The sequence below is a fragment of the Capra hircus genome, chromosome 14 (genome assembly GCF_001704415.2).
Source record: "Capra hircus breed San Clemente chromosome 14, ASM170441v1, whole genome shotgun sequence".
Taxonomy (NCBI): Eukaryota; Metazoa; Chordata; class Mammalia; order Artiodactyla; family Bovidae; genus Capra; species Capra hircus.
In genome coordinates this window covers 4801295-4827120 of record NC_030821.1, presented here as the reverse complement: position 1 = coordinate 4827120, position 25826 = coordinate 4801295, and the positions used below count along the sequence as shown (strand labels likewise).

Here is a 25826-nt window from a genome sequence, read left to right as displayed (position 1 = left end):
TTTGAAGGAAGACTCGCTCCTGATTTTCCCTTTTGTATCGCGCGCAGGCCTTTAATACCTCGGACCACACAGGAGAAGAAAGAGCAGAGCCCTTAAGGGGGCACGGCACGTCCATCCGTGTCTGTCTGCACATCACATTTCTAGGAACTGGGAAAGAAAGAACCTAATCATAGAAGGTCAGATAAGAAAGGAAGAGAAACCTCACCGGGTTCAACCACTCATCTGACTAATGAAGGGAAAACACAGGCTTCATAACAGCAGAAACGAAGGGCAGGGTTTGAAACACACACACACACACACACAAGATTCAGCCCAGTCTCCTCTAGAGAATCAGGGTCAGCGTGGAGGAAGCGATGTACCTGTTGAGAGCTGATGTTTATGGGCTGCTTTAAAATGATCCAAGTGACGCTCTCCAGAAGAGGTGGGACCGTAAGAGAGCCAGGATACGTCCAATAATCCCGGCATGGAGGAAGCAGACATACCGGGTCGAAATTTGTGAACCGAGTTTGTTTACCCTGAGGAAGAAAAGAGAATTCTCATAAATGACAATGGGAAAGCTTTACACAGACCTCAAAAAAATAAATATCTGTGAAATGCTATTTCACTGGAATTCTGTAATTCATGGAACGATTTAGTATCTGCTGTTAGGTCTTCAAAAAAATCTATCTGCCTTACTCTAAAAACTGAAGGTGAATTAGCGCCTCACCTAGATTTATTTAAGCAGCACTGGATTTCTTTTTAATGTAAGTGGCCTGACATTATTTGTTTCAGATAATTTTAGAAATTTTAGATAGTTTACATAAAATTTAATGTAAATTTTAATACTTTACATTATTGTTTTAGATAATTTCAGATCCCTTCATAATTTTCAAGAGATAAGTGGCAATGTTACTTCCGCTCTATTGGTCAAAGATGTTTCAAACCCGCTTTCAAGCCAGCAGCATATGCTACGTCAAAGTCTAACAGAAGATAAGAGAATTCAGGAGAAAACAGGGAACATATTAGTCACTGGTAAACAGTAATTAATTTTACCTTTTCTTTAATAGAATCCAAAATGTCAGTAATCTTTTGCAGTTGGGGATTATGTTCACCAATCTGAAAACATGAAATTGCAAAAGAAATGGTTACTGTCTGACTCATTTTATTCACTATTTTTTTTTTTTTAAACCCTAAGTCAACTCAGAACAAGCAGTGATTGTTCTATAATGAGGCTCTTTTTCACCTGCCAGCCGTATCACACCAGAAAAATCTAAACAACAAGATACTATTACAGGGCTCCTTGGCTGAACTATACCTTTGATTCCAAAGCTGGAAGTAATGGCTTCATATTCTTCCAGCTTTATGAACGTTTAGGGTACAGGTTCTCTAGAGAGAAACCTTGCTTAGGAAACTCCTCCATAACACCTGCACTGTTTAACTAGATGTGACTTTCAGACCCTGATTCTTGGTGACATCAAACATTAGAGGAAAACATCTCCCACTTTCCACTTAAAATGACTTGAGGTTCTGAATCAACAGACTGTCATCATGAGGAGAAGCCTTCAGAAAATATATATTTATTTATTTTCCTTTGTTTGAGGTGTCCTGAGTTATCTGAAGGTGGTAAGTCATTCAGGGTTCAAGTATAATGCCTTTCCCCACTTGGCCTTCACGGCCACCACCAGACCTGGGGACCAAAAGGAGCTGCTGCTGTGCACGCTGGTCTCCGCTCTGCCCCCGGCTCCCCCCAGCCCCGCGCAACGAGTTACACCACACGCAGAGCCGCTGGCATCACGAGAGGGCACACCCTAAAGAATCTGGCGCAGTGGGGGTTGAGCCGCCCTGCCCTTTGCACAGGTATCAGGACACTGACACTGTCTACCTCATATGAATCCCAGAGAAAGGGGAACACAACAAAATCTTTAAAACTGATCATGTGTTTGGGATAATGAACCATAATAAACTAGTGGTCAAACTAGTGCTTCAAGAATCAGGAACTTGAACTTTACCCTAACCTGTATCTCCAAATATTGAGCAATCAGGAAGAGCCTATCGTAAAGATTTTCTTCTCAAGGTATCAGCGTAACACTTCTGCAGTTAGGTAATACTTCTGATATTATTGTTATCGCAGCTACATTTGCTATTCACATAAAACTGATCTGCAGACAATAAGATGAATCATAAGACAAGCCTCCTAGGGTAGTCTTAGATGGACAGTAAACTAACATATAAAATGTGAACATTCACTTCAAAAGGAAAACTGCAAGCCTAGAACAAGTTTACTATTATTGAGTAAAAAGTGGTAGACTACTCCACAATGAAACTCTTTATCCAACACGACTGACTAGTTATTCAAAACGAAACCAGTGGATTTTTTTCACCTGTAAAAATATTCCCAAGACAGCTAGTCCATCTGGCTCATGAGCTGCCTCAACAAAGCTGGGGTATTTGTCTGAATTCCAGTGAACAACATGGAGCTGAAAGGGAGGAACAAGACATAATTCAAACATTATTTTTTAAACACCTTTAAAAACATAAATGCAAATAAAACATTTATATATATCTTCCTGTCCTATGCATGAGAACCTTGGACAGAATCCTCCTATTTACTTTGGTCTGAAAACTACACAAGGGAAGGATCCTGTCACTTAGCTGGTCTGTGGTGTCCTGTGCTGAGGTCTACATCATAGAAGGTTCTAGAGCATCCTGCCAAGCCTCTCTAGCCCAAAAAATCTCCAACCATTGCTCCCAAGAGACTTGGGGCTCCCCCATGTCCACAGTTCAGTTCAGGCACTCAGTCATGTCTGACTCTTTGTGACCCCATGAACTGCAGCACACCAGGCCTCCCTGTTCATCACCAACTCCTGGAGTTCACCCAAACCCATGTCTATCGAGTCGATGAGGCCATCCAACCATCTCATCCTCTGTCGTCTCCTTCTCCTCCTGCCCTCAATCTTTCCCAGCATCAGGATCTTTTCCAGTAAGTCGGTTCTTCACACCAGGTGGCCAAAGTATTGGAGTTTCAGCTTCAGTATCAGTCCCTCCAAAGAACACCCAGGACGGATCTCCTTTAGGATAGACTGGTTGGATCTCCTTGCAGTCCAAGGGACTTTCAAGAGTCTTCTCCAGCACCACGGTTCAAAACACCTACGTCCACAGACAGAACTGCAATTGTGCAGCCTTCGGTCAGACCCCCCCCAGATATTATTGTTGGCGGCTGGCGGCTGAGTCCAGCACACAAGCTCACGCTGAGTCCAGCACACAAGCTCACGCTCACGGATGGGTGGGGAAGTCAACCCCCCAACAGAAGGTAATCGGGCACAATCCTGCTGCTAAGGGCAGTGCTCAATTGTCCTTGAAAAGTTTTAAGTCTTAAACATTTAAGACTATTTATGCCTTGAAAACGCAAATTCACCTTAAGAATAATTGTTTTTAGCAATAGTTACATATATTCTACTTTCTATGAATGTTCAAATTCTTTGCTGAGAGGAAGTTTTAACAGGAAAAAGAGGCCTCAGGGTATGCCAAACAAAGGCATCTCAGGAAGAAAATGAGAGGCAGCTGCTGCCACTGACGAGGGGAAAAGGAAAATCAGGGAGACAAGCAGGTGGAGGGCCTGGCGCTCTAGCAGACAGGCTTCACCCGCGTCCAGCTCTCCCACAGTAGCGGCTGACTGCAAGCTCCAGAGGTGTGCTCCATGTCCCATCTGGGACGCAATGCAGAATCCCCAACTCACAAACAAGTGTGAAGGGTTGTAGAGTGACAGCAAGGCGGAAAATCCTTCCTGGAGGATCTTCATTCCTGGCTAAGGGAAGGACAAACGGAGGCAGAAGCCAGGGGACCGCAAGGCACCCACCTGATCGGCCTAGGTCACAGCTCGGCCCTGCTCAGCAAGGACCATCCCTGAAGGACGGGCTTCAGGTAAGACCTCCATCAAAGGAGCCCTTCTGGCGCTCAGGGAGGAAACGCCTGTGAAGGGTTTCTTGCACAGATCACCCTTCTAGCTGTTACAGAGAGGATTTAGTACCACCAATGGAATGGTTTTAGCCATTCCTTTAAACATAACTTCCCATCTTACAGGCAACTAATATGGGAAGATTATAAGATAAATAAGAATTCTCCTCAACTGTGAACTGTAAAAACTTTAAAATAGTGCACCATCCAGAAACAATCAAGGAAGACTGGAATACCCAGACAGATAACACAGGGCGGATTCTTGCGGTGCCATGTTTCATGCTGATTTGAGGTAGTCAGGGGGAAGCGCAAAGCACCTGAAAGCATTGGATGAGGAAACAAAATTCATCTGGCTCACAGGAGAGCAACGCTGTTCCACAGGGAGGGAGGGGCAGGCAGGTACGCTGAAGCTGCTTGAAACGGCTCCAAGGCAACACAGCAGTTCACTTGGTAAGAGATGAGAGCAAAGAGACAGACAGATGTGAAATGCCCTCTTGAGGTTCACAACCCCAAAGGGCTAGAAAAGGAATGTGCCACTAAGGAGATGTTAACCCATCTATCATCTTTCCACTGGTTAAAAAGCAACAAGTATTTGAAATACTATGGGAAACTAAAGCAAGAAAAATCTTTTGTTCTTTTAAACGAGTCCTTCTCGCTCCCACACACCTTGCTTAACTGGAAGTGTCACCTAAGGGGAACTGACGCAACTTTTATTAGCATTCATATATGAACTAAACTTCAAACAAGTAACAAACGCACATTTCCGAACAGTGACAGCCACAGTGATTTGAACTGAATGACAAAAAGTCATCGCAGCTGATGTATAAATGGAAATAAGACTCTCCTCTATTGAAAAGCAGTTTCTAAATAACAGCATTATTCAACTTTAGTGTTTTTAAATTGCATACTACTGATACATAAAATGAGCTCATTATGCTGAAAGTCCCCATTAATGTTGAAATCATAATTTTACTATCAACTACATAGTTAATCTGCTTATCATATATTTGGTATAAATTATAATCAGATAAAGTTCTAAATATGCAATGGACTTTTAGCCTGCTTTTTTATTAATAGGTATGCAACTCGAGATAAAGTCTTCCATGATTTAGATTATTTTAATCTCTGTAATGTCACAAATCATTAGATTAGGCTCCAAATTAAACTTTTTATATAGGTTACAGCCTTAAAGGGCTTCCCTTGTGACTCAGCTGGCAAGGAATCCGCCTGGGTTGGGAAGATCCCCTGGAGAAGGAAAAGGAAAAGGAGAATTCCATGGACTGTATAGTCCATGGGGTCACAAAGAGTCAGACCCGACTGAGTGATTTTTCACTCACAGCTTTAAATGGTTTTCCCTTTCATTTTTTTCTTCATATTTTTATTTTTTAAGAGGATACAACTTGATGATAATTCTGAAGTTAGGTACAAAAGTAGCTGGAAAAACTAAGGAAACTCTTTGGAATCACTTCTATAACCAAGCACAAAGGGATACTTTTGAACTGAAACCAAATGCAAATGACTCCCAAATGCCTCCGTCGGCAGGTCTGACCTCTTCTTTAGACTCAGGTCTGTATCCAGTACCCTACTTGAAGGCGAGCCTGGAATATCTATGTTGTCGATGTTTAGCTGCTAAATCACGTCCAACTCTTTGTGACCCCATGAACTGTAGCCTGCCAGTCTCCGCCATCCCTGGGATTCTCCAGGCAAGAATACTGGAGGGGCTTGCTATTTCCTTCTCCAAGGGAACTTCCCCACCCAGGGATCAAACCCGTCTCTTAAGTCTCCCGTACTGGCAGGTGGATTCTTTATCACTGAGCCACCTGGGAAGGTAAGCCCGAGGCATCTCCAAAATAACACATCCCAGCAGTTAATTCTTGTCTCAGCCTGCTCCTCCCTGAACTTTCCCATCTCAGCAAAAGCAGAACCATCCTCACAGCTGCTCAAGCCAAAAGACTTGAGTCTTTTGGCTTGAGTTCTCTTTTTCTTTCCTTCAGTCTTGACGCCCTTCTCCTGGACAGGTCGCAGGGATTTTACTTCCCAAACATACTCCGCACCTGTTTAACTCTTCACCTCCACTACCCCATGACACAAGTCACCATCATTGCGCACGTGAACACGTTCACAGCCTTCTAGTCTGTCTCCCTGCTTCCTCCACGTTTGCCCAACCTCTTCGCCACAGAACAGCTAGCTATATTTTATAAAATATAAACCAGAATATGCCATTGCCCTACTTGAAACCCTCCATGGATTGGTCCTGCTACACAGAGATAAGCTGCAAACTGTCTGCCAAGCCCCCAAAGCCCGATGCGGCGTGGTCCCTGTGGCCTCTTCGGGACACGACTTAAAACTTCTCTCGTTCGTTCCAATCCTGGAAGCCAAGGTCTCTCTTCTTGAACATGCCAACCTCATCGTTTGCCTGAGAGCCTTTGTACCGGCTATTCCCAGTCACTAGAAAGATCTCCCTGGATCTCCTCCAGGTGGCTTCTTCCGGCCATTCAGTCTCAAAAATGATCACAGGTCATCCCAAAGAGGCCCTCCGTAAGCACCCAGTCACTCCACCAGATCACATGGCGGTGTTCCTGTGACAGACCTTACCGCGTACGATTTATCTACTTGTTTACTCTCGACCCCGAACACCCCCGACCCCGAGGTCTGACCCAGACCGCCCCTCCCTCCAGTAGCCTTCCTGTCTCTCGCCAGAAACACTGAGTCCTCCTCGCCCCACCCCACCCCCCCTCGCCTCCGATCAATCACCAAACCCCAAGGAAGCAGCACTTCCGCCGGCCAACGCTCCAAGGGCACCCTCTTCTATTCCCTGGAACTGCCCCCAAAGCCTCCCCACTGACTCCCTTGACCCACCCCTGCTTCAACCCAATCCGTTTTCAAACTGTAGCTTAAATTGGTATTTTTAAAGCACAAAGATGATCACTTCTTGATTCAAAGACAGCCAGCGGCTTCCCGCTGCACTGAAAGTGTTTGTGATAGGTACACGATTCACCTGCGAACGATCAGGCCCCTCCGGCCTCCCCGACTTCACCCCTGACAACCCCCGCTTTGTTCCTCATGCTCCATCCACACCGGCCATTCTGTTCCTCGAATGTGTGACGATAGGTGATACTGTTCCCCGCCCCGAGTGCTCAGGCACGAGTCTCTGCAGCTCCCTCTCCGCGTTGCCTGGCTCACTCCTGCTCCTCCTTCAGGCCTGCGGTTAGAAACCTCTCCCAGGAGGAAGTGCTCGCTGACCACCCCTCCTCATTCCTAGTACTCCCTTCGTGATGAGCAAGGGTAAGCGGGCCCCGACCGGGGACAGGCTAGGATCTCAAAAGAATGAATGAATGAGCGCATGATAAACAGCCTGAAATACACACTAAGAACAGCAGGAAATTCCAGTCAAAGCTTCAGCCTCGTCAAGAAGGAACACCTAAGAAGATGGCCGTTGCTCTGCAAGTCAGGACTGTGAGCCGCTGGCGGGCTGCAGTATCTGAGGGCCCTTTGCAGGAGGCCACTTGCCAGCTCGCAGTCAGCCTCTCTCAGAGTGTGCTTTCAAGTGGAGGAGGCTAGAAGGCGTAACCATAAAGCAAGGCGACTGGCTTGCCTAAGTGATTAGGAAAGTTGAAAGACAGTGACCCAAAGCCAGCTCTCAATCCCCGCAAAGCTCCTGAGATTTAGAACAAGATGTCACATTTAGAACACAAAACTCTAGGAAGCAAACACGAAAACTATTCAGTAGGTGATATAAACTGAGATGCCATACAGATTCAGGAGTCCCACTTTCCACATTCCTGGCATTTTTTTTTTTTTTTTCTTTTGGTCCATTTTAGACGTAGATCTTATTCCTCCAGCCCAGGGACAGGGCAGGTCACATACCCTAAGCACTCGGCCTCAAACAAAAGTGCTTTAGTAGGTAAAAAGGACGCTTTGATTGATGGCTTCAGAGAGCAGCTGTACACACAATGGAAAAAGAAAACTGGAAAGAAATCTGAATCTGAATCTCTCTCATCAGCAGGGCTATGAAAGCATATCTCAACTCCACAACTCAGTGATTAAGAGAAAAATGAAGAAAAATTGAACCTGCCTGGTAACATTGCTCTGTCTTGCTGAGATGACTCACAGGACACATTATATATTTTCACTTAAGTAGCTTTGGTTGAATCCTACAATGATTCACTTGCATCTCATGGTAAAACTAGGTGTTAGCAATATTTAACTATGTTAAAACTTGAAGAATATTATGCTTTATCCTTTAACCAGAGGATTAGAAAAAGCAGAATATAATTAATGAATATCAGGTATAAGGAAAAGAAGTAACTCCCCAGTGGAAAAAAACAAGGCAATGAACACTTCATCCTGTTCTACTTTACTAAGGACTTGAAGAATTAACAGAGACTACTTTTTAATACTTGGGGTTGTAGAGGTAAGGTAGAGTTCAGGAGAGTTTGTGACTTTACTTTTTGTCCCTAGAGGAATTTTGCCATTTACAATTAACTTTATAATATGGACTTTACATGTGTGTACACAGTTGGGCCTGAAACAAATGTTTCTTTCCCTTCCTTCCACTTAATCTGTCTGCAGTTTATCCATTTCTAAACTGGGCACAATAACCCTAAGCTTTAAGGCTCAGAAGGGGCAAATTTGTGGCTCTCATGTTGATAAACTCTCATACTGACACAATAAAGCAATTTCAGCCACTGAGATAAACGAATCTGGTGTAAAGAGAGTTGTCTCATGCGTCCCTTAAATCCCATCACAAAGACAAGCTCCGTGAATATGTATAACTGAACCACCTGAAACTGACAGCACCCTAGAACAACTGTACTCCCATAAAATTTTTTAAAAATGATAAGGACCTACTGTATAGCACAAGGAACTCTACTCAATGCTCTGCAATAACCTACATGGAAAAGAATCTGGAAAAGAACAGATATATGCACATGCGTAACTGAATCACTTTGCTGTACGCCTGAAAGTAACATGACTTTGTAAATTAACTATATTCCAATAGGAAGTAAAAATCAAATTAAAACAGAAGGGAGAAACTCTGAGCCACGAATGCATGGCGGCTGACTCACCTCTGCAGCATATCTCACGCCGTCCACCACGTGCTCAGAGCCGTGATCATCAGCAGACCCCCAGTGAAGGTGAAACTGCCGTAACCTGTAGCTTCCAGTGAGGGGGCCCCCACGCAGAACTACACATCAATACAGTTTAAATTGTTAGCAAGAAAAAAAAAAAAAAAACACATGTAAATAACCTGTCCACAAGCCACAGCATCGCCCTGGATCATTCAACATCTCCGTGTCCTCCAAGGGATTTCTTTTATAAATGTGTCATTCAGTTTGCTGGCAAGAATACAACTTTCAGGTATGCAAGGAGTAAAACCAAGTGTTTTAAAAGGTTAGAGAATCCACAATAGATTTTTACAGAATATCTGGGAAATCGGATGTCTGGGAAACAGACAGGCTGGTTAGAAAGTAGAAAAACTGGGAGTTCATAGAGGTAAAGAATTGCTCTGTGAAATGGAGGTGGTCAGCCTCTCTAAATAAGAATGTGAACTGCAAAGAGGCCCACCTTGAACTCGGGAGACCAGCCCAGCATTCCAGTCCGAGAACAGGCCTCAGTGTTAGAAGACCTGGGCTCACACTCTATTTACTGGGTCGTCTTGCACACACCCTCTAGTTTTGCAAACCTCAGCTTTTCTGTCTATAACTTCAAGAATAGTATATCTCCTCCTAATGTTGCTGTGAAAACAGAACAAAAATTAGAGGCAGAGCACTTATCACCGCCTGGCAGAGAGGCAGCAAGCCAGACACGTTAGCTGTGACTGCTTTTTCACTGTGGTTACGATCACTACAGAAACTGGCAAAGTAAGCACATCTTCTATACTTGAATCCCATCCTCTCGGAGAAACATGAAATACAAAACAAAATTAACTCTTTTAAATTAATCCATCACATCTTTGTCACTTTGGCAGAGTATATTTTAGTCCTTTGCCTCAACACATATGATCTCTAAAACCATGCCAACAGAATCATATCTTAAGTATAAGCTTCTTAATAGAAAACAGTCCTAAACTGTCTCCTCCCAATTAATCTTTATTGGGCGAATCTTCAAAGGATATGTGAGGATAAGAAAGCAAGGTAGGCTGATTATATCAAAAGCACGACTAATCTCTCATCAACACCAATAGGCTTGACTGTGGATCGGTGAGGTGCAGCCTTAAACAGTAGTTTAATTTAAATGACCCTCCTCTTCAGAAGAAACATATATACATATATATCTCAAAACTCATCAAGAATGAGCTACCTCATATAAGCAGCTAAAGATGTTAAGCAACATCATAAAGTTTTCTACAAACAACAAGAAATAAAAGACAAAACAATTATACAGAGTGAAGTAAGTCAGAAAGAGAAAAACAAATACTGTATATTAACACATATATTGGAGAAGGCAATGGCACCCCATTCCAGTACTCTTGCCTGGAAAATCCCATGGACGGAGGAGCCTGGTGGGCTGCAGTCCATGGGGTCGCTAAGAGTGGGGCACGACTGAGCGACTTCACTTTCACTTTTCACTTTCATGCACTGGAGAAGGAAATGGCAACCCACTCCAGTGTTCTTGCCTGGAGAACCCCAGGGACGGGGGAGCCCAGTGGGCTGTCGTCTATGGGATTGCACAGAGTCGGACACGACTGAAGCGACTTAGCAGCAGCAGCAGTAACACATATATATGGAATCTAGAAAGATGGTATCGACGATCCTACATGCAGGGCAGCAAAAAAAAAGACACAGAGGTAAAGAACAGACTTTTGGACTCAGTGGGAGGAGAGGGTGGGATGATTTGAGAGTAGAGCATTGAAACACACATTACCATATGTAAAGCAGATAACCAGCGTGAGTTCAGTGCAAGAAGCAGGGCACCCAAAGCTGGTGCTCTGGCACAACCAGGAGGGAAGGGACACGTGTATACCTACGGCCGATTCATTCTGATGTATGGCAAAAAAAATCATAATATTTTGATTATCCTCCAGTTAGAATAAATAAATATCAACATTAAAAAAAGAAAGACAAGGTAATACATTTGCCTAAGGCACACTCCTCTCCCAGCTATTCTGTAGGTGAAAGAATGATCCAGACTCCATCCGTATTGACCAGTACAAGTGAATTCATTTCTCCTTTGCTTAGTTTGACTCAGCTGAAGTTGAACACCAGTGATTAAGAGTTGGTGATTAAGATCAAGGAATACTCTCAGCTCAGCAACTAAACTGTGCCATCTTTCAAAACTCACTTAAGCATCTATGGGCTTCAGCTCTTGTCTATGTCTGTAATTGTTTGACTATTTTTAATTAGGAGATTGGACTGAATGTTCTTTAACTTCTATGATCCCCAAAACTGCCTAAGGAAAAACAAATCGGGGGCACATGTAATAAAATCTTTTGTGAGACTGAATGGTTGGGACTTCCTTTAGATTCATTTATGTCCAGATTTCCTTAAGACAGATAAAGAGACCTCTGAAAAACAGAAGGGAAGAGAGAACCACTTACACCAAACTCTAGAGCTCACTCTTCTGTTACTCTGACACAAAGAGAAAATTGTAGTTTCGCCTCCCACTGGACAGGAAGACAGACTGTCTGCTGGGATCCCTGCCGCACCCCCACCTAGTGGGGTAACCATCACAGAGGAGTAAGTATTTGATGAAGGGATGAATCAAATATTTCATTTGTATGTAGACAAACAGTTTCAAGGATGGTTCACAGATAAATTAGTCTAAAAGGCACATTTCCCTAAGTGACTCCGTACAGCATGGATGTGGTGGCATTTCAAACAGAAAGAAACCAACACTCCTATTGTCTCTTTTCCCTTGCTGTTGCATAAGAAGGTCTGAGCTGAACCATGAAGTCATTCCTTCACATATAAAAACCAGATTAGAGAGCCTGAGGGATCAACGCAGAATTAACTTTGGAAGAAGATGCAAACAAGCTGGCTCAAGATAAGACAGTGATATAAAAGTCACACACACGTTATTAGGGAATGTCCAAGAACACTGGGTGATCTCTTGAAAGCTTGCTCTGAATCCAGGGTTTAAAAGCCAGATTAGCACAACTCTGCTTAGTTAAGCAATGGAGACTGCCTTACTCTTTACGTATCAGGACTTTGTTTCGATTAAAATGTCCAACCTGGGACTATGATCAGCAAATGTCTAATCACGAAGACCATTCTCGAGGAGCAGTACTCTACCGAAGAAACACAGAGTGGGAAAAAATGAGTCCAAATACCAAGGCTCATCACAAGTGTTGAGATGGTCTATAAAAAAACAGCTAAACAATGCTATAAAATGAATAATGGTGACAAAAACTGTTTTTTAATGAAGATGATTTAGTGTTTGCAAAAGTCAAATTATTCATCTTACTTTTCAACCTAGATTAATAAATATATATTGTTGCCATCTTAAATTTGAAAATTAGCAATTATTTCACCCAAATCATATATATATATATATGATCTCCAGGGGATCTTCCAGACCCAGGGATCAAACCCAGGTCTCCCACATTACAGATTCTTTACCATCTGAGCTACCAGGGAAGCCTCATATATGTATATATGCCTCCAATGAGATTTTTAAAAACTATTTCAAGTAAAACTCAATAAGAGGTCTACACCAATTAAGAAAGCAGGGTTAATTTTAAAGTTTGGGAAATTGTAATACCTTAGTAAATATCAGTCATTTGCTCTATGCTGCAAAGACCAACCAGAAACGTCCGCGTTACTCAGTTGAACTTAACTTTTTAAAATTGTTAGCACATGGTAGTCAGTTGCCCAAAATGATAAGCAAGGCTGGCAAAACAAAATTTTTAAAAAATTAATTTTAAAATTGAAATACTTGTCTGTCCACGCATTTACCGTCTATCTCGCTAGGATACAAACCCCCTGAGAGCAGAACTGGCCTCATTCTCCTGGATAACCAGTGTGGATGACAGTGCCTGGGTCAGTGAGCATCATAAAGTAAGCAAGAGAAGCGCTCCTTCACAACCTTCAGTTCATACGGATGCTACTGAAGCAGCCTGGGCGCCGCTAAAGAGCACAGTCTTAGGACTTGGTGAATCTAATGAGTGCCGTCTCCTGATCATGGTGGGGCGAACAGCTCTCTGAAGTAAGAGTAAATGAACAGCACACCTATGTTTTGGTTGGAATCTAGGAAAAGAGGAAACAGCACAAATCCGCCGGGATTATAGCAAGAGAGAGAAAGAGAGGAGACAGGAACGGTTCCAGCGGCTGGGGCTTGAATTCTTTGATCCAGGAAGTCTTCACTAGTCTGGCTTCCTCTCCTCTGAGCACACGCACGTCAACTTACTCTCCGCTCACTCATTCGTACAGCAACCCTTAAGAGCTTACAGTGGGCCAGCAACTGTGCTCGGGGTAAGGACACGTGAGCAGCGCCATCTCTGTATCTTGGCTGGGAAGGGGGTGGGGAGCATGGCTAAGGTGCGCTCGCACGCCCCTTAACTGCTCCTGATTCTTCTTTTTTGATGTGTGATTTGAGATCCTGTACACTTGGTTAACTTCGGGCAGTTACCTAGAACTAGTTAACAGGATTATAACTGAGAAACTGACAATTTTTAGAGCTACAAAATTAAACTACAACCACTGAATCCATCAAGTGACTGGTATTCCTTTGTTGTTCAGTTGCTCAGCCATGTCTGATTCTTTGCGACCCCAGGAATCGCAGCACGCCAGGCCTCCCTGTCCATCACCATCTCCCGGACTTCACTCAGACTCACATCCATTGAGTCAGTGATGCCATCCGGCCATCTCATCCTCTGTCGTCCCCTTCTCCTCCTGCCCCCAGTCCCTCCCAGCATCAGAGTCTTTTCCAATGAGTCAACTCTTCAAATGAAGTGGCCAAAGTACTGGAGCTTCAGCTTCAGCATCAGTCCTTCCAATGAACACCCAGGACTGACCTCCTTTAGGATGGACTGGTTGGATCTCCTTGCAGTCCAAGAGCCTCTCAAGAGTCTTCTCCAGCACCACAGTTCAAAAGCATCAATTCTTCAAGGCCCTGCTCTCTTCGTGGTACAACTCTCACATCCATACATGACCAGTGGAAAAACCATAGCCTTGACTAGACAGACTCTTGTCAGCAAACTGATGTCTCTGCTTTATGATACACTGTCTATGCTGGTCATAGCTGGCCTTCCATCAAACAAAGTGAAAGTGAAGTGAAGTCGCTCAGTCGTGTCCAACTCTTTGTGACCCCATGGACTGTAGCCCACCAGGCTCCTCTGTCCATGGGATTTTCCAGGCAATAGTACTGGAGTGGATTGCCATTTCCTTCTCCAGAGGATCTTCCCGACCCAGGGATCGAACCCAGGTCTCCCGCATTGCAGACAGATGCTTTACCGTCTGAGTCACCAGGAAACAGCTGTCTCTTAATTTCATGGTTGCAGTTACCGACTGCAGTGATTTTGGAGCCCAAGAAAACAAAATCTGTCACTGCTTCCACTTTTTCCCCTTCTATTTTCCATGAGCTGATGGGACTGGATGCCATGATCTTAGTTTTCTTTTGAGTTTCAAGCCTCCTTTTTCACTCTCCTCCTTCACCCTCATCAAGAGGCTCGTTAGTTCCTCTTCCCTTTCTGCTAATAGAGTGGTGTCATCTGCGTATCTGAGGTTGTTGATATTTCTCCCGTCAGTCGTCAATCGTAACACCAGCTTGTGATTCATCCAGCCCGGCATTTTGCATGATGTACTTTACAAATAGAGCTTCCCAGGTGGTGCTAGTGATAAAGAACCCACCTGCCAACACAGGAGATGTGGCTTCGATCCCTGTTTCAGGAAGATCCCTAGGAGGAGGGCATGGCAACCCACTCCAGTATTCTTGCCTGGAGAATCCCACAGACAGAGGAGCTTTACAGGCTACAGCCCATAGCAAAGAGCTGGACACGACTGAAGCGACTTAGCACAGCACTGCAGCACTTTGCATGTAAGTTAAATAAGCAGAGCAACAATATACAGCCTTGACGCACTCCTTTCCCAACTTGGAACCAGCCTGTTGTTCCATGTCTGGTTCTAATTGCTGCTTCTTGACCTGCACACAGGATTCTTAGGAGGTAAGTAAGATGGCCTGGTGTTCCCATCTCTTTAAGAATTTTCCACAGTTTGTTGTGATCCACACAGTCAGTCTTTAGCATAGTTAATGAAGCAAAAGCAGCTGTTTTTCTGGAACTCCCTTGCTTTCTTGATGGTCCAGTGAATGCTGACAATTTGATCTCTGGTTCCTCTGCCTTTTCTAAATCTAGCTTGTACATCTGGAATTTCACAGTTCACGTACTGCTGAAGCCTAACTTGAAAGATTTTGAGCATAACTTTGCTAATATGTGAAGTGAGTGCAACTGTACGGTAGTTTGAACATTCTTTGGCATTGCTACTCTTGGGGATTAGAATGAAAACTGACCTTTTCCAGTCCTGTGGCCACTGCTGAGTTTTCCAAATTTGCTGACATATTGAGTGCAGCACTCTACAGCATCATCTTTAGGATTTGAAATAGCTCAGTTGGAATTCCATCACCTCCACTAGCTTTGTTCATAGTGATGCTTCCTAAGGCCCACTTGACTTCACACTTCAGGATGTCCTGCTCTAGGTGAGTGAGCACACCATCGTGGTTGTCCGGGTCCTTAAGATCTTTTTTGTACAGTTCTTCTGTTTATTCTTGCCACCTCTTTTTAATCTCTTCTGTTTCTGTTAGGTTCTTACCATTTCTATTCTTTATCATGCCCATCGTTGCATATAATGTTCCCTTGATAGTTCCAATTTTTTTTTAAGAGATCGCTGATCTTTCCCATTCTGTTATTTTCCCCTGTTTTTTTTTTTCATTGTTCATTTAAGAAGGCCTTCTTATTTCTCTTTCCTATTCTCTGGAACTCTGCCTTCAGTTGGCCGAGTTTCTCCCTTGCTTTTTGATTCTCTTCTTTTCTCAGCTATTTGTAAAGCCTTCTCAGACAACCTCTTTGCCTTCTTGTATTTCTCTTCCTTGGGGATGGTTTTGGTCACTGCTTCCTGTACAATGTCACAAACCTCTGTCCATAGTTCTTCAGGCAGTCTGTCTGCCAGATCTAATCCCTTGAATCGATCCATCATCTCCATTGTAAAATCATAAGGGATTTGATTTAGGTCATACCTGAATGACCTAGTCATTTTCCCTAGGTCTTCCTTCAACTTAAGTCTCTATTCGGCAATAAGCTCATGACCTGACCCATGGTCAGCTCAAAGTCTCTCTCCCTTTTTTTTAACTAACTACATAGAGCTTCTCCATCTTCAGCTGCAAAGAACATAATCAGTCTGATTTCAGTATTGACCATCTGGTGATGTGTAGAGTCATCTCTTGTGTTTTGGAAAAGGGCATTTGCTATGACCAGCATGTTCTCTTGACAAAACTCTTAGTCTTTGCCCTGCTTCAAGGCCAAACTTGCCTGTTATGCTGGGTATCTCGTGACTTCCTACTTTTGCATTCCAATCCCCTATGATGAACATCTTTTTGGGTGTTAGATCTAGAAGGTCTTGTAAGTCTTCATAAAACTGGTCAACTTCAGTTTCTTCAGCATCAATGGCTGGGGCATAGACTTGGATACTGTGATTCTGAATGGTTTGCCTTAGAAGTTAACCGAGATCATTCTGTTGTTTTTGAGACTTCACCCAAGTACTGCTTCTTAGATTCATCTGTTGACTATGATGGCTACTCCATTTCTTCTAAGGGATTCTTGCCCACAGTGGTAGATATAATGGTCATCTGAATTAAATTTTCCATTTCTCGTTCATTTTAGTTCACTGATTCCTAACATGTCGATGTTCACTCTTACCATCTCCTACCTGACCACTTCCAGTTTACCTTGATTCATGGATCTAACATTCCAGATTCCAATGCAGTACTGTTCTTTGCAGAATCAGACTTTACTTTTACCCCCCCGACACATCCATGAGTAAGCATCATTTCCCCTTGGCCCATCCGCCTCATTCTTTCTGGAGCTGTTAGTAGTAATTGCCCTCCACTCCTCCCAGTAGCATACTGAACACTTTCCAACCTGGGCAGCTCATCGTCGGTGTCCTATCTTTTTGCCTTTTCATACTGTCCATGAGGATCTCGTGGCAAGAATACCAGAATGAGTTGCCCTTCCCTCCTCCAGTGGACCACGTCTTGTCAGAACTCTTCACTACGAACCATCTGTCTTGGGTGGCCCTGCACAGCATGGCTCACAGCTTCATTGAGTTACGTGAGCCCCTTTGCCAAGACAGGGCTGTTATTTACTATATTCCAGGAGCTATTTCACTTTTTACAATTTCAAAATTAGTACCACAGTCTATAAAAAATTCGATGTTTGAACAATGAATAATCCACCAATGTTTAAGCTATTTACGTATCAAATGGTAAATATTGATTGTTGGTGGTTTATAGTTTTATTGAGATTTTGCCTACATAGGGCTTCTCTGGCGGCTCAGACAGTAAAGAATCCGCCTGCAATGAGGAAGACCTGGGTTCAATCCCTAGTTTGGGAAGTACCCCTGGAGAAGAAAAAGGCAACCCACTCTAGTTTTCTTGCCTGGAGAATCCCATGGACAGGAGAGTTGGCAGGCCACAGTCCACGGGGTCACGAAGAGTCAGACAGAACTGAGCAACTAAGCACAGCACCTTTGCCTACATATGCCATAATGCCATATCATGGTATTTTCCACATCCTTCAAAAAAATTCATCCCCCCAAAATATGCTTTTAACTGAAACATACCTTTATTGATTACTTTCTGTGTGCTAGGCGCCATGCTAGGTAGATGAGTAAGACGCAGCTGTTGCTCATTTCAGCTGAGTGGAAAGAAACAGCTGGCAATCGCAGTGCAGTGTGGGAAGAAGTTCTGTAGGAAGGAGTCTGGAATGCTCCAGACCACGTGGAGGAGCCAGGCAGGTGAGATTCCCGGAGAGACGGGATCCTGTCTGGTTTCAGAAAAACCAGAAGCTCGAGTGAGAGCACTCTTGTCTTTCCTCATCAGATTACTATTTCCCTTACTATGGCCGATAGGAGTTCTTCCTAAGAAATTTCTTCCTGGGTGAATTTCATATCCACCTGTCCCCCTTTTATAGGAGCATTAAAATCCTGAAAGGCAACTTCCCCAGGTTAACCACTGGTTGTGCACCAGCCCAGCCAAAGAAGCCCCGCCCGGACCATGCAAAAGTTTCCTGCCTGTGATTCTGAGACTGGTGGGATTCAGAGTTAGCTTGGGGAAGAACTGCTTGTTTACAAAATGGAAACTGCTTTATTCAAATTAAAGTGACCTGCTACAGAAGTATCTGTGTTTTTTATTGCTTGTATTAGCTATGGTGGTCTCCACCTTTTAAATAATTTAACCCCTCAAATCACCATGAAACATCCCCTTCATTTATCGTGAGAAAAAAAGAATGAGGATCATGACCTCTATTTATGCAGCTTCTGGATCAGAGGAATACAAAGGCCCTTATGGTGATTGACAATTAACCCTGGTAATTTCATTGTGATCTAGATAGGAATGAGACTCTCGCTTATGGGTGAAGGCACACACTACCCATCACAGACCCAGCGTCAAAGGTGGAAACAGACAAACTGATTCCACTGATTAACATGAGAGAAAGAGACAGGGAAAGAAAGGGAGTGAGAAGACCCAGATTATCACTGGGCAAATTAGAGGAAGAATTTTTCATAACTAAGGTTTTTTGTGATGAAGTACAAGCTAATCAGTTCTTACTCTAAAAGTCAGAATGGATAGCCTCAGGTTTTTGCTTGAGATATCATAAACTATCAAACTACTATAGGGGGTATAAACTTTGTACTTAGAAACCTTGGACTGCTATAGTGTACCTACCACATCAATCATGTCTATTAATACAGGTTCATAAAGTTGAGGGCTTGAAATACAATTTAATACATGTAAAAAGTGAGGTTGCTTCTCCCCTCCCTTATGCATTTACTAAAATGTTCTGATGAAAATGAATCACTTTTATGAAGTTAAGAAAGATGAGGAAGAAATGGAATGGGCGTATCATTTTTGCTAACAACATAACATTATATAAACACAAGAAGACATTATTACTTATCTAAATCTAGCTTAATGAATAAATGGGGGATTCCCTGGTAGTCAGTGGTTAGGACTCCATGCTTCCACTGCAGAGGGCCTGGGTATGATCCCTGGCTGGGGAACTAAGATTCCTCAAGTCAAGTGGCAAGTCCAAAATAACGAATGCATGAAGACTTCTAAATAAGGATTTTTATAATCTAACAATTTTTCATTAATAAATACAGTATCATCCTAGTGTTAGACTAAAAATTAAAAAAAAATTGTCAGATACCTTTAAGGTATTCCAAAATACGATTCTCTCTAATTTTCTCTTTCATCTACTTTTAAACTTGGTATCATCTATTCTTTGGGCAAGAAGTATACTTGAAGGAGGATTAAATGTTCATTTTCAGGAATCGCTCTTTTCTACTTCATTCAGTTAACAAATATACTAGTTGTGTTGTTTTTTTTTTTTCTGGTTGGCCCATTATTTATTTGCAGTGTGAAAGACCTTATCCTGTGAACTAATCAAACCCAACTTTATTACAAGTTCTAGCAGAGTACTAACAAGGAACACACAAGTGTTTCAAATGTGGAAGATAAGCATGAGCTTATCCACTGATTCATGCTGATGTTTGGCAAAACCCAACACAATCCTGTAAAGCAATTATCCTTCAATTAAACATAAAGAAATTTTTTAAAAGAGAAGAAGAATGCGCCATCCAATCATTCAAGCTCCTCACCCCCAACCAAAAAAAAAAGGCAGAGCCAACCTGATTTGTCGTCCGTGTCATCAAAGTCAACGTTGAAGGAGTGGCCGCTGTTACTGATGATTTTAGCTGAGCTGGCGTCGTACTTGATACCAAGAGGTCGGAGGGAAGAATCATATCTCACTTCTTTGGTTTTAATCTCAATCGGAGATTGTTGATCCCCATCAGCAATAGGGAAAAATTCATTCCAATGAACAGGACCTTCAATACACAGGACCAAGCACAAAAGAAACAGTAAGTTATTTCGTTCAACCAAAGGCTTGTTGAGTACCATGTGCTGTACTTGACTTTGACGAAAACACACAGATGAGTAAAAAACAACCTTTACCTTCAGGATTTTAACATCTAACTGTTTTGCTTCGTTTTACAAGACCAAGTGATATTATTATAAGTATGCAAATGAGTAAAAAACAACCTTTACCTTCAGGATTTTAACATCTAACTGTTTTGCTTCGTTTTACAAGACCAAGTGATATTATTATAAGTATGCAAACCTCTTGGTTTGACTGAATTCATCTTCAGAGTTAAACTCACCCTTGTTGACAAAGGAATATGTAAGTTTCATAAAGTACTTTGCAAATGCCTTCTACCAAACTAAAAAATAAAAAAAAAAAAAAAACGGCACAGTTCATCACTGAAAACAACGAGACTCAGGCTCAGCTCCAAGAACGAACTGTGGCCGAGGCACAGGTCAGGCTCATGAGCTAAAGGAGCTAACGTCGCGGAGAAAGCGGTCTAGTGAAGAAAGGGTGTCGTTCTTTCAAATGTTCTTCCCGCTTTTCTTCATTCACTGTATCCCTGGGTATCACCCAGGCCTCAATTTAATTTCCTGTAAATAATGTGCAACAGACAAACTAGAGAAGTATATAAATTTTTCACATAGCATAATCCATGTAAAATGACTCCACCATATCAGGAAATGTAACTGGTTGGTTTTCTGCAATAGAGTCAAGTAACAATTTCTTTCTCTTTCTATATTCCAGAAGGTCCTTCCACGGTTGTTTTGCCAATACTACATTTGAGTTCCCACCCAAGGAACAACTGTCATCCCAGTCCTGCATTTATAGTAAAACTTGCATTAAATTCCCAAATTAAGCATGTTTGGTAAATTGAGGTGAACCAATAAACTGGCAGTTCCCTTGTCCAGCCTCATCATGTCTCTGGGAGATTCATTCAAGCTCTGCCTCTTAAAATCAACAGCAAGACACAGCTTCAAATAAGCTCCAAGCTAGCCTCCAGACTTTACAGGCTAGAGGTTCTTCTCACCTTCTCTTCTCTGCCTGCAATCCGCACAACCTCTACCAGGCCAGTAGAGAAGGCTGCTGACTAAGCTTTTCCCTGCTCACTAAGCAACTTACCTGATTTTTCTAAAACTCAAGTGCTTACTAAAATGACACAGCATGACAATGAATTAAGCATTTGCTACTGACAACAAGAAATATTTTTTTAAAGATAAGATTTAGAATGAAATTTCAAGAAGTACAAATTTATCAGAGTTATCAATAGCTTCAGTCTCTAAATCAATGTTCCTTCTTATTCATCTTCTTTGCAAAGGAGACAGTATAAATTCTTTACTTCATACATGCATCAGGTACAAAAAGTCAGAACATGAAAACATACCACACACATAACTTAGACATTGTTCTCTTATGAATCATACACTTTGGACTGGGAAGCAACTTGAAAACCAAAATTCTTTGGTTACATCTTATTACAGGAAGTTACTGCTGCTGCTGCTGCTGCTGCTGCTGCTAAGTGGCTTCAGTCGTGTCCAACTCTTAGTGATCCCATGGACTACAGCCCACCAGGCTCCTCCGCCCATGGGATTTTCCAGGCAAGAGCACTGGAGTGGGTGCCATCGCCTTCTCCAGGAAAGGTACATTTCCTTATTTACTAAGTACTGTCACTCACCTTTCTAGCACTCTTTTTGTACGCAAGCCAGTCCTTTTCCAGCGTGAAAAAAAAAATGTTCCATTTCACTGCCCACAAGTATGCCTCAACGTACTGAGAATCCAACTTCAAATACACACGTGTGTCATCGTATGTTGTTAACTATTTTTCTAATTAGGAAAGAGTTTCTTTCTACTCTTAATCCCTTTATGCTTCTATTTCCAGTTCTTTATAGCCAGAACTACTTTTTAAAACAGAGGCAAACCAAAATAAAATAAAAATAATATCACTTTGCATCAGTCAATATTATCTATTAAACACGATGGTATGTTCATTTCCCTGCCTCTTAAAAACGCCCCTTCCTCTTTTATAAATTCTCCATAACATGCAACTTTAAAACTCATCCAAACACAGGTGTAGAGATACATGGTAGTTCTTTCATTGATTCAGGAACTTTCGAAGACCCGTGGAGATACGTAGTTTTCAATGACTGTCACATTTCCTAAACCTAACTAGTAAAATTGTCAAAGGTTCATGGGAGAAGTTATAAGTCATCTGTGAAGGCTGTGGCACCTTCCAATGCCTCCCCTTTTGATGTTCCATTTTATCATTGCTACTATTCCCAGTTTATTTCCTTTAATCTCCTCATTCACTGCTCTTGCCAGTCTAAACTGAAAACAAGCAACAGAACTTGCCCAGTCAGGAAACAATGGATTAATAGGATTTTGCCAAAGTTGATCTACTTAAAGGCGTGGTCCTCAGAAAGCTATTGAATCTAAAATCAGGGAGTGTTAGCCAGTAGTATCCAACTCTTTGCAAATCCATGGACTGTGGCCCGACAGGCATCTTTGTCCCTGGGATCTCCCAGGCAAGAATCCTGGAGTTTCATTTCCTTCTCCAGAGGATCTTCCTGACCCAGGGATCGAACCTGGGTCTCCTACATTACGGGTGGATTCTTTACTGTCTGAGCCACTGGGAAGTCAAAAGCAGGGAACAGCCCTACAATTCTTAGCAGAAATATAAAATAATTCCTTGTTAATGGCTTTTCTAAGAAGGATCTTTCTTTTATGCTTTCAATTTTAAATTTTTTCCTCCAGTTTTATTGAGATGTAATTGACATGCAGCACTATGTAAGTTTAAGGTGTATAGCGTAACAGTTTGACTTACAATACATAACCCATGATATGATTACCACAAGTTTAGTGAACATCAATCAACTTATATCCATACAGAATTAAAGAACAGACAAAATATTTCTTCATTGTGATGAGAACTAAGACTCTCTAAACTTTTCTACATAACATACAGCAATGTTACCTATATGCATCATGTTGTGCGTTAAATCCTCAGCACTCAGTTATTTTATAACTGGAGTGACCACCTTCATCCCGTTCCCCCCCCTCCCCAACTCACTCTGTTAACAACCGTAAATCTGGTCTCTTTCTCTATATGCTTGTTTGTTTCTGAAGCATAATTTATTTACAACACGATGTTAGTACCTAGTGCACAACACAGTGATTTGATGTTTTTACACACTTCAAAAGGACCGCCGTAAGTCTAATTACCGTCTCTCAGCACACAAAAGTATGACATAATGTTCTACCACATTCCCCACTCTGAACATTTCATCCTCATGAGTCATTTATTTTGTAACTGGAAGTTTGTACCTCTTAATCTCCCTCACATATTTCTAAGATGGATTTTTAAAACTTCAGATGTACTTCACTGGAACGAATATTTTCTAATCTAGATTAATAAAGAGTAATCAGTATTCTTTGATTGAAAATACCCTTTTCCTTCCTAATCATACTCAGGGCACTGTTAGTACCGAGAAACTATTAAATAGGGAAGATCCCCTGAAGTAGGAAATGGCAACCCACTCCAGTATTGTTGCCTGGAAAATCCCATGGACAGAGGAGCCTGGTGGGCCACAGTCCCTGCAGTTGCAAAGCGTTGGACAGGACTGAGCATGCAGCCACACAAGTATTAAATAACAACAACAAAAATTATTCCAGCAGAGGGAAATTAAAAGAAATTTCAATTTTCCCAAACATAAATTGAAGATTAGCAAAATGTAAGATTATAACTGTAGTCTCAATCAAAGAGAAACCCACCTATATAATACTTTTCATTATTAAAACTCTTTCACTTGCTGCCATTTTTCAACTGGCAAGTTTATCATAGTCTCAAAAATGCTACAATTAGAAATGAAACTCTTCTGTTTCTTTGTGAAATTAAGCTTTCTATAAAACTAAGTGTACAATACTGCTCAATAACATGCATGTTGATCCAAGGAAAGTATTGTTACCATTATTATTCACAGATCTAATATTGAGAGTAAGACTCTCTTTGCACATAATGGCTATTTGAAATAATCAGTTTAATGTAAAAATAAGAAAAAATAGTTTACTTTTGATAACTTGGACTATACAAGAAGAAAAGTATACATATTATTACTGTTGCTCCCATCAATAAACATGTTTTGACCAACGCCTTAAAATATCAATGATCCGTTGCTAACCGCCAGTCTCTGCAAGAATAAGTGTGGAAGGAGAAAGAAAAAGCATGGAGAAGTAGTTTAAAATATAACTTCACTTCTCAAAAAGAACCTAAAATCTTGCTAAAATCAGCAGTTCCAGGCAACCAACTGCAGGTTGCTGGGGGAACATTTAATAGTAACAGCTATTAAGAAACTTGCTGGCCATTGGTGGCCAGGAAGACAACTGAAATCTCAGTGTTGCGATTCAAGTCATTAAAATTTCTTAAGGATATTGTCACATATTGTCCACGATTTGCCTCCCCTAAATGAATAAAGAGCTTAAGGGACTAAAAAAGCAAGCTTGCCCTCAGCTCATAGAAGTCTGCCGTCAGATCTGTGAACTGATCTGCGAGCCTTTGACGGGTCGCTGGTTACTGCTGGGGCAGCTCTCGGCTGGTCGAACGCCAGGGAGCAGACACGTCTGAAGGTGGGGGGCCGGGGTGTGTGGACCGCGGTCACCCCCGGCGCTGTCCGCGTCTACACGGCGCTCAGCCCCCCGCAGCCCCCCCCCCCCGGCGCTGTCCGCGTCTATACTGCGCTCAGCCCCCCGCGCGCCATCCCCGTCTGCACTGCGCTCAGCACCCCCGCGGCCCCGCGCTCGGCTCCGCGGAGCGCCGCTGTCTCCAAGGAGGACCCCAGAAGCCCCCCGGCGCGCGGACCCCCGCCCGCCCCCCGGCCCGCGCGGCGCTCACCGTCGCGCTCGCCGTAGCCCCAGCTGAACCCCGACATGGCCCCTCGCGGCGGAGCCAGCGGCGGGCGGCCCGGCTCCAGGCCCCGCGGCCCCGCCCGCCCTCCTCTGCCCGGCCCTGCTCCGCCCGCCCCGGGGCGGTGTCGGGGTGCAGCTGGGGGCGCCCTGGGCTGCGGCCGGGCGCGGGGCGCGGGGCCCGTCCGGTCGGTTTGATCCAGGGGGAGAGGCTGGTCTCGGCGGGGAGGCGGGGGCTGCAGACGGAGAGACCGAGCGGGAGGAGGGGAAGGCGGCCCTGGGGGCTGCTTCTGAGCAGGGTCCTGCTGGAGGGGAAGGGCTGCCCCAGGGCCGTCGGGGACCCGGGAGCCTCCTGGGCTGTTTAATAGAGTTTCATTTAATGTTTAAATGCAGTGTAGTTTATGAACAGATTTGTGCAAAGAGCTTCTTAATTGGCATGAACCAGTGAATTGTCTCAGTCGTGTCCGACTCTCTGCGACCCCATGGACTGTAGCCCGCCAGGCTCCTCCGTCCATGGAATTCTCCAGGCCAGAATACTGGAGTGGGTAGCCTTCCCTTGAATACTGGAGTGCGTAGCCTTCCCTTCTCCAGTGGATCGTCCCGAACCAGGGATCGAACCCTGGTCTCCCGCACTGCAAGCTGACGCTTTACCATCTGAGCCACCAGGGAAGGCCCTAACTGGCAGGACCCTTGCATAGACCCCGATGGCTCAGCTGGTAAAGAAGCCGCCTGCAGTGCAGGAGACACTGAATCGATTCCTGGGTCGGGAAGATCCCCTGGAGCAGGGACAGGCTACCCGCTCCAGTGTTCTTGGAATTTCCTTGTGGCTCAGCCCTTAAGGGAGATCTGGGTTCCATCCCTGAGTTGGGAAGATCCCCTGGAGCAGGGAAAGGTTACCCACTCCAGTATTCTGGCCTGGAGA

The 25826-nt window shown here is 43.3% G+C and overlaps 1 protein-coding gene across 2 annotated transcripts in view; it reads right to left on the bottom strand.

Annotated features, from left to right (window-relative positions):
- Window positions 1–24990, bottom strand: part of LOC102175315 (carbonic anhydrase 13) — a 39145-nt gene extending 14155 nt beyond the window's left edge. The window contains exons 1-6 of one of the 2 annotated variants that reach the window (XM_018058173.1): window positions 24894–24984; window positions 19776–19973; window positions 9003–9121; window positions 2361–2456; window positions 1033–1095; window positions 360–515 (exon numbers count right to left, since the gene is read on the bottom strand). In XM_018058173.1, the coding sequence (XP_017913662.1) occupies window positions 360–515; window positions 1033–1095; window positions 2361–2456; window positions 9003–9121; window positions 19776–19973; window positions 24894–24930 (669 nt within the window). In that variant the 5' untranslated portion in view covers window positions 24931–24984. Of the gene's footprint in view, window positions 1–359; window positions 516–1032; window positions 1096–2360; window positions 2457–9002; window positions 9122–19775; window positions 19974–24893 lie in introns of both variants that reach the window. The other variant, XM_018058174.1, reaches the window with a different exon arrangement.